The sequence below is a fragment of the Durio zibethinus genome, chromosome 14 (genome assembly GCF_047325235.1).
Source record: "Durio zibethinus cultivar Kanyao isolate XHJ-2024 chromosome 14, ASM4732523v1, whole genome shotgun sequence".
Taxonomy (NCBI): Eukaryota; Viridiplantae; Streptophyta; class Magnoliopsida; order Malvales; family Malvaceae; genus Durio; species Durio zibethinus.
The window spans coordinates 6,926,912-6,941,924 of record NC_143175.1 but is presented as its reverse complement, the minus strand read 5'-3'; the positions used below and the strand labels follow the sequence as shown (position 1 = coordinate 6,941,924).

Below are 15,013 nucleotides of genomic sequence, written 5' to 3'. Positions count from 1 at the left end.
TCATATTATAGTATATACAAAATTATTATAAGTAAAATAAATATATTAATTTGACTTTTTAAATATATATTAATTTAATATTTTTTAATAATTTTAATAAGTCATTAAGACCTTTTACAAATAAATCATGCTAATTAAGTAATTATTGAAAATATATAATAATTTTTATATATTAAAATAGAAATAAATCAAGTATATATATATTAATATTATGTATAAAAATAAAAAAAATAAAAAAATAGCTTTTGAAATAAAAATTTTTATCTTATATATAGATAATATATTATTATTATATATTCATAATTTATTTTTTTTATTTTAAATAAAAAATTACTAAAATTTGTTACTTTCTTACCTAACCAGTTTCAACTTTCAATGTTGATTTTTATTGCCTTTAGTATAAAATTATTAAAACAAATTAATTAAACAAAATCTAAATTAAATTTAGTTTTATACTTTCAAGGCAAACAACAATTAGCTATTCTGCTTTTTAGTTTTATATTTCGGTTAGGTAGCCCAGCAATTATGTAACCAGTTTGCTTTTGTTAACAATTAACATGCTTCCATTTTCACTTTCACACATGTAGAAGCTTAACCACTTAACCCTAAAAGTCTATTTTCCCCATTTTACATTCACATTTTCACTCATTTGTTTCAAACTTCTAGCCGCAGCAACTTTCTTTCCTCTTTCAGCCATCAAGCTAGGTAGCCATCATCACTTTTCACCTATTATTATCTTATTTCTCAGGTAGCACTACTCGTCTTTCACCAACAAATCACAGTTGATCCATCGATTTTCAGTTTTCACCGCACCATTTCCTAACAAAATACTAATGTAATTGTTTACAAATTGTACATAATATATATTGTTTGAATTTGTGATTTTGTTTTGATATACAAACAGCCTATGAGATTGACTATTAAGAATGGCTTGGTAGAACTTGGTTTATGTGACTTTTAATGACCAAATAGCACATCTGAAACACTACAAAAATTGTAAACTGCAGTCTAGTTGCTCATTCATTTTTTTTTTATACTTGATTGTTCTTGTAATTGCAAATCCTTGTCGAATATGCATTTATTTTAATATATATATGCTTTTAATATATATGTTTTTGACTCATACATTTTTAATGTATGTTTTTAATATATATGTTTTTTACTCAAACATTTCTAATGTATGTTTTTAATATATTTTTAATTTGTAGATGGAATCTGATGATGTTAACACTATATTTCAATCAAATTCTTTTATTGCAAATTTGGTAGAAAATGATAGTATAGAGATACCATAACAAGATAGAAAAGAGCAAAGGGAAGCACAAAAGAAATAAAAAATTGATTTTAAATGTCTGAAAGGTCTTCGAAGTATTGTAAAGAAGTTAAGAACAATGATTCTAGGTATGGGGATGATAATCTTAAACGTCATATGAATAATTGTGTTGGGAGAGACACACGTGATGTAGGCCAAATAATACTTTCTAAAAGTCATGGGTCTATGATAATGAGATCTTGCAAATATGATTATGAAAAATTTCATGAAAAGTTAGTTGTTACAATGGTTATGCATAATTTGTCATTGTCATTTATTGAGTATAATGGCACTAGAGATTTGTTTTCTTATTTGTATGATGATATGACTTTAACCTCTAAGAACACTGTGCAATCTAATATCATGAAAATGTATAAAAGAGTAAGAAGTAAGTTAAAACAACTATTGAAGGAAACATCTAGTAGGATTTGTTTGACTTCTAATTTATGGACTTCTATCAATATTGATGGGCATATATGTGTTACTGTTCATTTTATTGACCATGATTGAAATTTACAAAAAAAATCTTGAATTTTTCTTTTATGCCACCTCCACACAATGGTGTTGCATTGAGTGAAAAAATGTATTCTTTGATAGTTGAATGGGAAATAAAAAATAAATTATTCTATGTGACATGGATAATACTTCTGTTAATAATACTTTGGTTGATTTGTTGAAATTACAATTGAATGTACAGAAAGCATTTCTAGGAAATGATCAATTTTTTCATCTAAGATTTTGTGCTCATATTCTGAATTTGATAGTCCAAGATGACTTGAAAAAGTTTGATGAGTTTTTTTTTTAAAAAAAAAAATAAAAGAATTAAGTATGTGAAAGGACCTCAAATTAGAAAGTAAAAATTTTTAGAATGTGTGGACCTACTTAGTTTAAATGAAAATAGATTATTAAGACAAAATGTTCCAACTAGGTGAAACTTCACACATCTCATGCTTCAAAGTGCTTTTTACTTTTTCGTAGCTTTCTTTCACTTGGAAATTAGTTATTCAAATTATTTAAAAATTTTTCATCTAAATTTGAGTGGGACAAAATTGAGAAACTAAGCTAGTTTTTAAGGTTTTTTTTTTATGATATTACTTATGTGTTTTTTAGAACAAAATACCATAATACCAATTTATTCTTTCCTTCAATTTTTTGGGCACATTTGACTTTGAATAAATGCATAAACGAAAATGATATGCAATTAAAAAAGATGACTCTAATGATGTTTGATAAGTTTGAAAAGTTTGAAAAGTATTAGTTTGAATTTAGTTTGATTTTATCTGTAACTGTGATATTGTATCCTCGTTACAAGTTACAATTTATGTATTGAAGTTATAAGGAGCTTTATGAGAATAATTCAATAGAGTTCAGAACAGTCAAAGATAATTTATTTTCTCTTTATGATGAATATGCTGATGCTATTAAGGCTCCTATTTGCAGTTCATCCTTGGTTGTTTCTAATAATTCTAATGATTACAATGTTGATAAAGATCTAGAATAGCTATAAGTTCACATAAAAAGGATGTCTAGAAGGTAATTCGCTTATTTTAATGTTTAATTTTTTATTATTTTATTATTTTTTGTAATATTTTGTTAGAAATTCTAATATATTTGAATTTTTTGATAAAGAGTTTGACACTTTTGACATTGAAAATGGTGTTACTGTAAGGAAATCTCAATTATAATTGTATTTAGAAGAACAAAGGCTTGATAGGACACAAAAATTGAATATTTTGCAATTTTGAAATCAAAACCAGTTTTGGTATCTCGAGCTTGCTACCATGGCGTGAGATATCTTAAGCATTCTTTTTTCCCCAATAGCATCCAAATCTACTTTTACTAGTGATGGTAAGGTTCTTATCTATCATAGCTCACTTAAGCTAGAAATTGTGAAGGTATTATTTGTTGTAAATATTGGTTATTTGGAGAAATTGCTAATGAGAACTTAGATGAGATGATAGATGGTGTCATCATTTTGGATCTTAGCAAAGAAAGTTTTTCTTTAGTAAAATGTTCTACTTCATCTTAAGTTAATTTTATTGAGTTGCATTAACTCATTAAATAGCTTTTAAATTGTTGTTGTGTTTTGAATGCTTTGAAGTTAGTAAGTTGGTATGTGTTGAATTGGATATGATGTTTGAAGTTCGAAGTTTGATGATATATTGCATATATTCATGTTTGACTTGTATTTTGTATTTGGAATACTCTGAAGTTAAAGTTTAGCTTGTATTTACAGTGTTATTCGTGTAAATCAGTGTCATTCGTGTTATTCATATTATGTTTAAATGGATTAATTATTTATATATGTATTAGTCATGTTGTGCCACATATAATATGAATAATAAACATGTTATGTTCATGTTTAAGATTTAAACATGTTTTATAATGCATGTCATGTTCGTATTTTAATAATTCATGTTATTACACGTATCAAATATGATACGAAACACGACATGAAAATACAGATTGCTAGGTTTACTCCTAACACAATTATTCATATGACATTTAAGATTATCATTCACATATCTAGAATCGTAGTTCTTAACTTCTTCACAATACTTGCATTTTACTATCTTAATACCATTAACTACCTCTTTAAGTAACACTTTGAAGGCTTTCCAAACATCTGAAGTTAGTTTTCTTGTTCTTTTTTATGATTTCCTTTATTTATTCCTATCTCAACATTATCTTGTTCTGTTATCTCCATATAATCATTTTTTTTCAAATTCGTAATAAGAGAATTTGATTGAAATATAGTGTTGACATCATCAGATTCTATCTACAAATTTAAAATATATTAAAAACATACATTAGAAATGTATAAGTCAAAAACATATATATTAAAAATGTATGGGTCAAAAACATATATATTAAAATAAATGCATATTATATAAGGATTTACAATTACAAGAATAATTAAGTATTAAAAAAATGAATAAGCAACTAAATTGCAGTTTGTAACTTTTGTAGAGCTGTAGATGTGCTATTTGGTTATTAAAAGTCACATGAACCAAGTTCTACCAGGCCATTCTTAACAGTTGATTCCGTAGGCTATTTTTATGACCAAAATAAAACTACAAATTCAAACAATAAATATTATATACAATTTGTAAACAACTACCTTAGTGTTTTGGCAAGAAACAACGTGGTGAAAACTGAAAAATACATAAAGGCTCTATCAATCGATGGATCAACTGCGATTTGTAGGCCAAAGGTGAGTGGTAGCTACCTAAGAAAAGAGGTAAGGGCAAATGAAAGGTGATGATGGTTGCCTGGCTTAATGGTTGAAAGAGGAAAGAAGGTTGTTGCGGCTAAAAGTTTGAAACAAAAGAGTGAAAATGTGAAAGGAAATAAGGAAAAAAGATTTTTAGGTTTAAATGGTTAAGCTTCCACATGTGTAAAAGTGAAAATGGAAGCATGGTAATATTATTAGTAAAAGTAGATTGGTTATCTAACCGGTGGGCTACCTAACCTGTATATATTAAATTGTTGTTTGCCTTGATAGTATAAAATTTAATTTAATTTAGATTTTGTTTAATTAATTTTTTTTTAGTAATTTTATACTAAAGGTAATAAAAATCAACCTTAAGAGTTTAAAAATCAGCCTTGAAAGTTGAAACTTGTTAAGTAAGAAAAAAATAAAATTTAGTAATTTTTAATTTAAAATAAATATATAAATATATAAATAAATTATGAGTATATAATAATCACATATTATTTATATAAGATACAAAGTTTATTTCAAAAGCTATTTTTTTGTACATAATATTAATATATATATATATCTACTAGATTTATTTCTTTTTTTAATATATAAATATTATTATATATTTTCAATAATTACTTAATTAGCATGATTTTATTTGTAAAAGGTCTTAATGACTTACTAAAATTATTAAAAAATTAAATTAATATATATTTAAAAAGACAAATTAATATATTTATGTTCCTTACAATAATTTTTTATATGCCATAATATGATTAAAATAAATTATATATTTTAATTATCATAGATATACAATATACTCATATTCATATGATTTAGAATAAATTATAGAATCTCTTATAATTATATATGAGTATCATATGATGCGATTTAGATTTTAAAATAAAATATATAAAACAAGTCATTAAGATGAGTACATACATTATATTATATTAATACTTTGTCATGTAATATAAAAATATAAATTATATAATCTTTTATCATTATAAATGCTATTTAGAATAAATATGTTATTTTTAATTTCGAATATATAATATTTTGTTATGTAATCTGGAATAAAGTATTTAAAATAGGTAATCAAGATGTGTTTTTATAGTAATAATTCATAAGTTACATTTTAATAATATCGTATCATGTAATATAAAAAAATTATATAATTTTTTTATCATTATACATATTATTTAAAATATGTATTATTTTTAATTTCAAATATATAATTTCTTATTTTAGCTCTTATAATTTAAAATAGTAGCATATTATGATTCATCTTATTAAGATTATCATATAGTTTTTTATTATTATAAATGCTATTTATTATCATTATAATATATTATTGTATATACATGTAATTTGGATTTACTTTACTTGATCAATAACCATATTATTGGTTATTGGATGTTATTTGTTATTAATAATTAAGTGTATATTATCATTTTAAATTTTTTTAATAAAAAATTATTTTTAATCTTATTATAAAAAGTTACAAAGAATAATATATATATTTAATATGTTAAGATTTATTTATGCAATGGATACAATACTAATATAAAAAATACTTGCATATTTAAAAAGTATAAAAAATTGATACCCATTAAATAAGCATTTATCATATATATATAATTTATAACGTATACATTACTATTATGTGTATATAAATATATACATATATATAATATTTTAATTGATACATTTAATATAAATGTATGTATAATTATATTAGCTTTTAATATCAAATCCAAAATGATGAACTATTAAAGATTAAAAAATAAAATAACAATGTATCATACTAATATTATTATTTATATTATTAATATAAAAAATAATTTTTATAAGAATTATTAAATAAATATGATAATTAAATGTTTAAAATAGTTTTTATATGATATATTAAATAACTAATTAAGTATCATAATTAAAATTTTAAAAATTAAAATAATTATGTTTATATTAAATTAAAATAAATATAAAAAATGTGTTAAATATGTTCTCGTATCGTATCACAAGTAAAACGTATATCCATGTGACACGTTTTATTTAAACATATTTTGTACCGTATTAAACATATATTCATATGATATTTTTTTTAAACGTGTTTTTTGTGTCTTACATTTGCTTAAATGTGTCCAAACTTATAAGACATAAATTGTATTATGTTGATGCAAATAAATATGAAACATGTTTTTTCAAAATATATATAATTTTTTATATCATATTATTGTTCAAAACATATATATAATTTTTTATATCATATTATTATATCATATCTAAAATTATTAGATTTAATTAGGAATCATGGGTTGAATATTTTGAGAATTTTGTGTGTCTGTTTGAGATAGCAGCACATGACCAAACCCTTCTCCCTTGCAAAAGTACAACTATATCTCCATCCTTCGATAGGTATCCCTGTTTTTTAAGCGTTAATATTGTAATTAAATTACATCATACATATATGATTTTGCACTAATATTTTATTTTTAATCACGATTTTTATTTCATTTTTTTTATTCATGATCTTCTAGAAAAAAAAAAAACTCCAAATTCATCAATTTAATCAACTATTTCAAAATTCTACAAAATTTTTTGATAAAAAAATCAAAAAATTCAAAAATTAATTTGAAATTATAGTGTTTGATTCTATTCGAATCAATTTTTTTTTTCATTTAAAAATTCAGATATTAAATATATATATATATATATATTAGATTCGAATCAGATTTTCAGATCGAATATCGGATCAAAAAGTAAAAATCGAAAAAAAACAAAACTAAATCAAATTATTTATTTTTCTTAATTTATATATATTTTTTAAATTTTTATAAAAAATCATTTTGAATCAAAATTTATTTAAATATATTAAAATTTTATATTAAAATAATATATAAAAATAAAAAATTGATAAACCAAACCGAACTAATAAAATTCGATTCGAATTGAATAAAAATTCGATTTAGATTAAAATTAGATTTTAAATTTTTATAATATTATATAATATTCAAAAAAAAAAAATAGTCTATACAAATTCAACCGTTATCGCCCCTGTTTAACATCACATATATGTCAATGTGAATATTTGTGAAAAAAAAAAAAAAGGATTCTTTAGACCCTTTGAACTGGGCCCAATTTTTTGGTCTGATTTTGAGCTCTTTGATGGGTTCCATGGACTTTTTGAACAAGGCCCAATTGTTTGTTGAGTTTGCCCATTCCTTAGAGCAATATATCCTCTCCAGAGTCTCAACATGACAGCAGTATCTCTTTATGCTCTGATGACAGATTTTTCCTTCTTGCTTTTGGATTGGATAGATAACGAAAGTTCAAGTCTTTGTATCTTGAAGAAATGGCATTTCTGTTATCAACAAGAATAGTCACGCTGAGCCCCAAGCTACACGACACCACAAGAACTATACAGGAAAACCCAGAAACAACACTTTGTTTTTTCCCTGGTAACTTGCTTTGCTAATTGCTATATCCTTAATTTTTTTTTTTCATTTACTTTCATATGCATAGTATAAAATCCAGTTTGCAAAAACACTGCTTTTACAGGATTGGGTGACAAGAAAAACAGACAAAACAGAGTTTCAACTATTAGTTTAGCAGTAAAGAACCAATCTTTTAATCAAACAACAGAGAAAATTCATGGTAAAATCACACGTAGGAGGGGAAAGAATCCGGTTTGGAGTGAGGGAAGAGACGAGGATGAGAATTATGGGGCTGTTTGCCCCGGTTGTGGAGTCTTTATGCAAGATAAAGATCCAAATCTTCCGGGGTACTATCAGAAAAGGAAGGTTATTGACAGGAAAGTAGTAGAGAATGACGATGGAGATGACATGGAGGAGTATTTTGAGGATGAACTTGAAGGGTTGAAAGAGAATTTTGTGGATGACATTGAGGGAAAATTTGAGGGAAGTGATGCAGAAGAAGATAATTTGGTAGGGGGAGATGAGTTTGATTGGGATTCTGATGAATGGGAAGCTAAGTTTATAAAAGGAGAGGATGGTCTAGAGTTTGATGGTTTTGCTCCAGCAAGTGTCGGGTATGGTAATATTACAGAAGAGATAATGGAGAAGGGTAAAAGGAAGAGATTGTCGAAAGCAGAAAGGAAGAGGATGGCTAGGAAAGCAAAGGATGAGAAAGAGGAGGTTACTGTGTGTGCAAGATGTCATTCTTTGAGGAATTATGGGCAGGTGAAGAACCAATCTGTTGAAAACTTGATACCTGATTTTGATTTTGATAGATTAATTGCAACTAGGTTGATAAAGCCTACTGGGAATGCTAGTGCTACTGTTGTTGTTATAGTTGTTGATTGTGTTGATTTTGATGGTTCCTTCCCGAAACGGGCTGCGAAGCCACTGTTCAAGTTGTTGGAAGAGGCCCAAAATGACCCTAAACTTTCCAAAAAGTTGCCAAAACTTGTTCTTGTGGCTACAAAAGTTGATCTCCTCCCCTCACAAATCTCACCTACTAGGTTAGATAGATGGGTTAGGCACCGAGCTAAGGCTGGAGGGGCACCCAAACTTAATGGGGTATATTTGGTTAGTTCCCGCAAGGATTTGGGGGTGAAGAATTTGTTGGCATTCATAAAGGAATTAGCAGGTCCTCGAGGAAATGTGTGGGTTATTGGGGCTCAAAATGCAGGGAAGTCTACTCTAATTAATGCATTTGCAAAGAAGGAGAAGGCAAATATAACCAGGCTTACAGAAGCTCCTGTTCCGGGGACAACTCTTGGGATTTTGCGAATTGGGGGGATTTTGTCAGCCAAAGCAAAGATGTATGACACTCCAGGGCTCCTACATCCATATTTAATGTCTATGAGATTAAATAGAGATGAGCAGAAGATGGTTGAAATACGAAAGGAGCTAAAACCTCGGACATACAGGATGAAGGCAAGCTTTTCCTCTAACTATCACCACTGTGCACATTTACACCCATTTTCCCATGATTTTGTGATTGCTGTGAAGGTATAATATTTGATTAAAATCTAATAGGAGTCTGGTGCTTTAAACTGAAATGAAGTTATTAGAGTGAAAGCTGATTGTTGCATGTAATTAGTTGACCTATAATGTGAGTATACAATATTGTACATGAAGCATATAATGCACCGATTCATTTCATTGATCTTGATTTTTTATTTTTTTTTTTGCGTAATTTCATTCTATTCCTTCTCCTCTTCCTCCTCTGCATCTTCTTCTAACTTCAGTCAATTGGTGTCTGGATCTTTATTCTTAATATTGTGCTTGTTTATGGTAACGGGAATAACAAACAGAATCTCTTTCCACCACATGAGGTCAGATATGCATGGACTATGTTGCACCGTCCTGTATTAAGATTAATAAAAGCAAGGTCCTTTTCGTTAGTATCCCATCCCCCATGTCTTTGGTCTTCCCCCTCCTTTTTTCACATGGGTACCCTCCAATAAATCACATCTTATATGGGCATTTGTTGACATTCTCTCACATGTCCAAAGACCTGAGATGTGCCTCAGATCAATCATCATTTTGTCCTCATTTTGCACTAGCCTTATCTTTTCCAAAATGAAGTCATTTCTAACTTTCTATTGTACTGGTCTATAACACAATGAAATTAGTTTTATATAATTGGTACTGTATTCTGTTTGAGAGGCCAAATCACGTCTTCTAATGAGGGCATTTGTCAATATTCTCTTCAGATGTCCAAGCACCTGAAATGTCTCCATTCTCCCTCATCTGGCAATTTCTAACTTTCTATCATGCCTGTTTACACTGCGATGAAGTTAGTTTTTAAGATGGACAGTGCAATCTGTTTGAGGAGCCAAATCCAGTTGTTTATATGTTACTTCATGGTCAGTGGTGATCATGTCATCTTTTGATTTACATGCTCGTAAGAGAATGAAGCAGGGGAAAAGTGAACTCTAGATAATAATAGGTTGTACAGTTATTGCCCTTACACTTGGATCACATGCACCTGCGCCCCCTTAGCTGAACAGTTTGTCAATCTATGCTGAAAAGTTAAGTATTATCCATAGGAAGAACTGGGATGTCCTTGAATTTTTAGCCGTCACCTCTTTGTTTTCCAATGTTATCTTAGCTTTTGTCTGCAATCATTAAATTTCTACATATTTTGTTGTTTCAAGCTTGTTAAATTTTAAGGCAGTGATGCAACTAATTAGGGAGATCGTCAAGTCTAATTCTTCAGATTTTTTGAAAATTTGCAGGTGGGGCAGACTGTTCATGTTGGTGGCTTGATGAGACTAGATCTTAATCATGCTTCAGTGGAGACAATTTACGTTACAGTTTGGGCATCACCAAATGTTTCTCTACACATGGGGAAGGTGGAAAATGCTGATGAAATATGGAAGAACCATGTTGGTTTCAGATTGCAGGTAAACTTTGTATGGAAACTTTTTTACACAAGTATTGTTGTTTACTTTTATTTCATTCTCTTTGGCATCTAGATGTTATAATAATTTGGGGATCTCCAACCTTTCACTTGATGGTTGTTTCTCACTCTGCTCATGGACCCTTCTAAACAAATACTCTTAAATTGTTTTTAAGGAGATCAACTCATTCTATATGGTGTTTAAAGAACTAAAACTAGTATCATCGTAAAGTGGAACTAGAAGAATATTGATAAAGAAATTATTTGGTCTTCATTTTCGCTTCTAGTGATCTTTATTTTTCTCGTGTAGTTTGCATCAACATCTCTTCTATGTTACTCTGTGGAAAGAAGGGGGCAAATATTTTGCAACTACTGATCTTTTAATGAATTCTTTTTTATCACTAAATAGAAATAAAAAGGATGGTTTTCTGAAGGCTTGAAAACCAATGTTAGGAGCAACTTTCAAGGGGTGTTTTGTGGTCTAGGTGGGGCGAAGTATTCTGATTAAATTCCTATAGTCTGGTTTATCTGCAATCGGAAGTAAGCAAATTTCACTTTAAAACTAGAGAAGGTTTTTTTGGGGAGGTTAACTGTGTCCAGGAGAAGAGCTTGATTGCGGAATGAGATCACTGGGAAACTTTCACCTAGTTTAAGCAATTACTCCTGTTGTAGTTTTTCTTGAGAGAAAATTTTCTCTTCGAATGAAAATATATTGCTATGGAGATGATGTGATCCTTTTTAACTGCATTTGTCTGATAACTACAGTTATGGCATTAAAAAAAAAGCCCTAATATAACTGCATTTACTTTTTCTTCTTCTTCTTCAGCCACCCATCGGTGAAGACCGATCTTCTGAATTAGGCAAATGGGAAGAGAAGGAAGTTAAAGTGTCTGGAAGTAGTTGGGACGTGAACTGCATTGACGTTGCAGCAGCTGGCTTAGGTTGGTTCTCCTTGGGTTTCAAGGGTGAAGCAACATTGGCATTATGGACGTATGATGGCATTGAGATAACCTTGAGAGAACCTTTAGTTCTTGACCGTGCACCATTTCTTGAAAGACCTGGATTTTGGCTACCCAAAGCGATATCTGATGCCATTGGCAACCAAAATAAACTTGAACCCCAGAAAAGAAAAAATTTTAATGAAAGTGCAGATTACCTCTCTTAGGTTTCTGCTTGAAGTGGATTTGTTATAGTACTAGTCGTTTTGTCTGTAAAATCATTTTAAAAAAAACCCAATGCCTGCTTGGCTCTGCTTGTTCATCACTTCAACTTATCTACTGGAGGAATATCATTGAAACAAGCAAGTCTTTTGTAGACCTAAACGGAAATTCAACAATCATTTTGATGCTTCCTTTGCATTTATACGTGCATGCATTGCACAAAATAAATAGGTAGGATGAGATGAAAGATAATTCTCTCTATTTTTATATTTTTTTCTAAAATTTTACAATTTTTTTAAATTTTTTGTTAACTAGAAGCAAACATATGAGATCAAACAAGAAATGATACAAGAGTTATATACCCTTGCTCTTTACAGATGTTACAGTTAAACGCTACTTAGATGCTTGACAAATTGTAACATGCATGGCTAACAGAAACCCTTTCAGCGGGGTTGCTGGATGCAACGGGGCCCTCTTTTAGGGTTCAGATTCTTGGCTGGCTTCTCAGCATATTTTGCTGGTTCAGCTGAAGACTTGGGACTTAATTGCAACAAACTCAGATTCTTCATCAAGGTTTCCGCATCCTTCTCAAATCCTATTTTAATCAATAAAGTGATAAAATATAAGTTCAATGAGCTACTAACATTTTTCTTGTATTTTGAAGAAAATCTATTAACATTCCTAGAAATAGAAAACACACATAATTCTCTATTTCCAGAGTCGAAGCATTTTAGCATTTTCAAGATATTAGACAGAGCTTGTTCGTACCACCATTAGACAGCAAAGGAGGTGATGTGCTTTCCATTTCACAAGACTGGATGAACTCTTCAAACTGAATATCCATGCCAGGTAGATCTTCATCAGTAACAAGGTCAAAGATATCTGGAAGCAAATCAGCAATATCATTGCCATCAAAGACGTCATCCTCAGCATTGTCATAGAAACCATCCTCATCCTGGTGCTGGCTGATCCAATAGTCCCGGTACCATGCTGATGTTGTAACCAGTTGCCACCATTCTGGCGAGAAATCCTCCACTTGGCGATAAACAGCAGGAATAAACAGAGGGGCATTGGGGTTCAATGTTGTCCTTCCTCCCACAACCACAGCCATTCTATCAATCGCGTTTACTTATCCCTTTAATTCTATACTGCAAATATACAATAACTCAAACAAAATCAGCAAATGAACAGATGATTAAAATGAAAAAAGAAAGTTCATGACAAATCCAGATTTCCTATGATTAAAACAATTCAAGATATTGAAACAAGAATTGTGTTTCTCGATTCTCATAACAGATCAGCAGATAGTCATTTCAGCCAAAAGGTTTCCCAAACTTTGAAGAACATTTATCGAGTTCAGCAATCAGATCACTTATGAAAACACCAAAAAAGTAATTCAAGGATAAAAAAAGAAGACTCCATAATCCATTCTTTATTAGAACATAAAATTAAAACAATCATAACTTCAAATTAAAATTATAATTCAAATCATCCTTATCAGTGATTATCTATCTAATCAAGACAATAAATGACATTGCATTAACAGAATCATGTAAAGATCTTTAAGATCACATTTCCGTTTGTTTACCGAGAAAATGGATGGCAAGAAATACTCACTACTCATATCTGTAAACTAATTTCATTAATACTTTAATACCAATAAAAAAATTCAATTCCTTTTCCACTACTTTTCTTTCACTTTCTTGCCGACCAAACAACAGATAAAACAAAAAAAAAAAAGAGAAAAACAGATGAAATTTGAGAGATTCAATTTAATAAAAACCTTTGAGCAGCGTAATCCAGAATCCTGCTACTTATCTGTTGAATTTTGTGAAAGATCGAGAGCAAAGAGGATAGAAGATGGGCCCTTTACATATATAGGCCGGGAGGACCGAACCTGTTAGGTTAGGGTAAAGGGATAAGGTTCGGTAAATCCGAAGCAAGAATTTGATAGGAAATATATAATGTACGGTCTTCGGGGGCGGGTGGTCAACCATCCTTGTCGGCTCTTGGTAGACCTGTAACCGCGTTTCCATTTTGTTGACTTTGACTTCCACTGTTATTAATATTTTTCGAGTACTCACTGACATTTTACCCTTTTTCCAAATAGGTAATTAAATTTTAATTCATCTTATTCAAATCACATGCTTGTTAAATATCTAAATTTTAAAATGATGTGATTGTCAAGTAAGCTGCCACATCAACATCTCCCTAAACTTTCGCTTATCCCTTCATATTTTCTATTTTTTTTTCCTCTCTCCGTTGCGCCTCTCTTTGATTTTCGTATCTCTATGCCTGATTCCAGACCTTGTAAAACAACAGTTTCTTCTTTTTTTTTTTTTCCTATCATTTTCGTATCATTTTACTTGAGGGCAAAGCTCCGGGTTAGTAGTTGTGGATTCACGCAATTAAGTCCCAAATCCATTAATCAGAACGTCTTCCCACCTCAATTAAACTACTGTCAATTTTTTTTTCTCTACTACTAATCACCTCTCTCTATACATTCTGATCTAAAAAAAATACCCGAAAAAAAACTGCATGAAAGGTATATAGGGCAAGGGGAAACTTGCCAATTGAAAAATTAGGGTTTTTAACTAATTTTAGTGATTTGAATGGGATAAATTGAATTTTAAAGTGATTAAAGTTCAATGATTTAGAGTGAAATTTACTCCGTGTTTACTTTGTGTTAAATTTTATCCAAAAACACATTTTGGATAAAAAAACAAAACTAATATTTTTGAAAAAGTAAAAAATAAATGTGATATGATCTGAGGCTGATTAGATATGTATTTTCGTCTATCACAACCACACCATTTTTTACATTCTAACCCAATTTCGATTTGATTCAAACAAATATTCAAATTCATAGAAAGAAAAGAAATCACCTCTACTGTTGATTTCGTCTGTCAATTTCGTCCGAACCTTGCATCGAAATGGAGATGATAGTTCGGTGAGATTGTGATT

General features: G+C 29.3%; 2 protein-coding genes across 3 annotated transcripts; one reads left to right on the top strand and one right to left on the bottom strand.

The window, feature by feature from the left end:
- The first annotated feature begins 7,739 nt into the window (after positions 1 to 7,739).
- BPG2 (P-loop containing nucleoside triphosphate hydrolases superfamily protein) lies at positions 7,740 to 12,392 on the top strand. 2 transcript variants are annotated; one of them, XM_022887070.2, is made up of 4 exons: positions 7,740 to 7,978; positions 8,079 to 9,418; positions 10,726 to 10,893; positions 11,716 to 12,392. In XM_022887070.2, the coding sequence occupies exons 1-4, from the start codon at positions 7,873 to 7,875 to the stop codon at positions 12,052 to 12,054; spliced, it is 1,953 nt and encodes a 650-aa protein (XP_022742805.2). In that variant the 5' UTR covers positions 7,740 to 7,872; the 3' UTR covers positions 12,055 to 12,392. The 2 variants fall into 2 exon arrangements, with proteins under 2 accessions (XP_022742805.2, XP_022742804.2); XM_022887069.2 differs by having other exon boundaries at positions 7,765 to 7,978; positions 8,055 to 9,418; positions 11,716 to 12,316.
- LOC111293982 (protein EARLY RESPONSIVE TO DEHYDRATION 15-like) lies at positions 12,287 to 13,968 on the bottom strand. The gene is made up of 3 exons (XM_022887071.2): positions 13,833 to 13,968; positions 12,818 to 13,197; positions 12,287 to 12,644 (listed from the first exon to the last, which is right to left on the bottom strand). The coding sequence occupies exons 2-3, from the start codon at positions 13,158 to 13,160 to the stop codon at positions 12,493 to 12,495; spliced, it is 495 nt and encodes a 164-aa protein (XP_022742806.2). The 5' UTR covers positions 13,161 to 13,197; positions 13,833 to 13,968; the 3' UTR covers positions 12,287 to 12,492.
- Between the last annotated feature and the right edge of the window lie 1,045 nt (positions 13,969 to 15,013).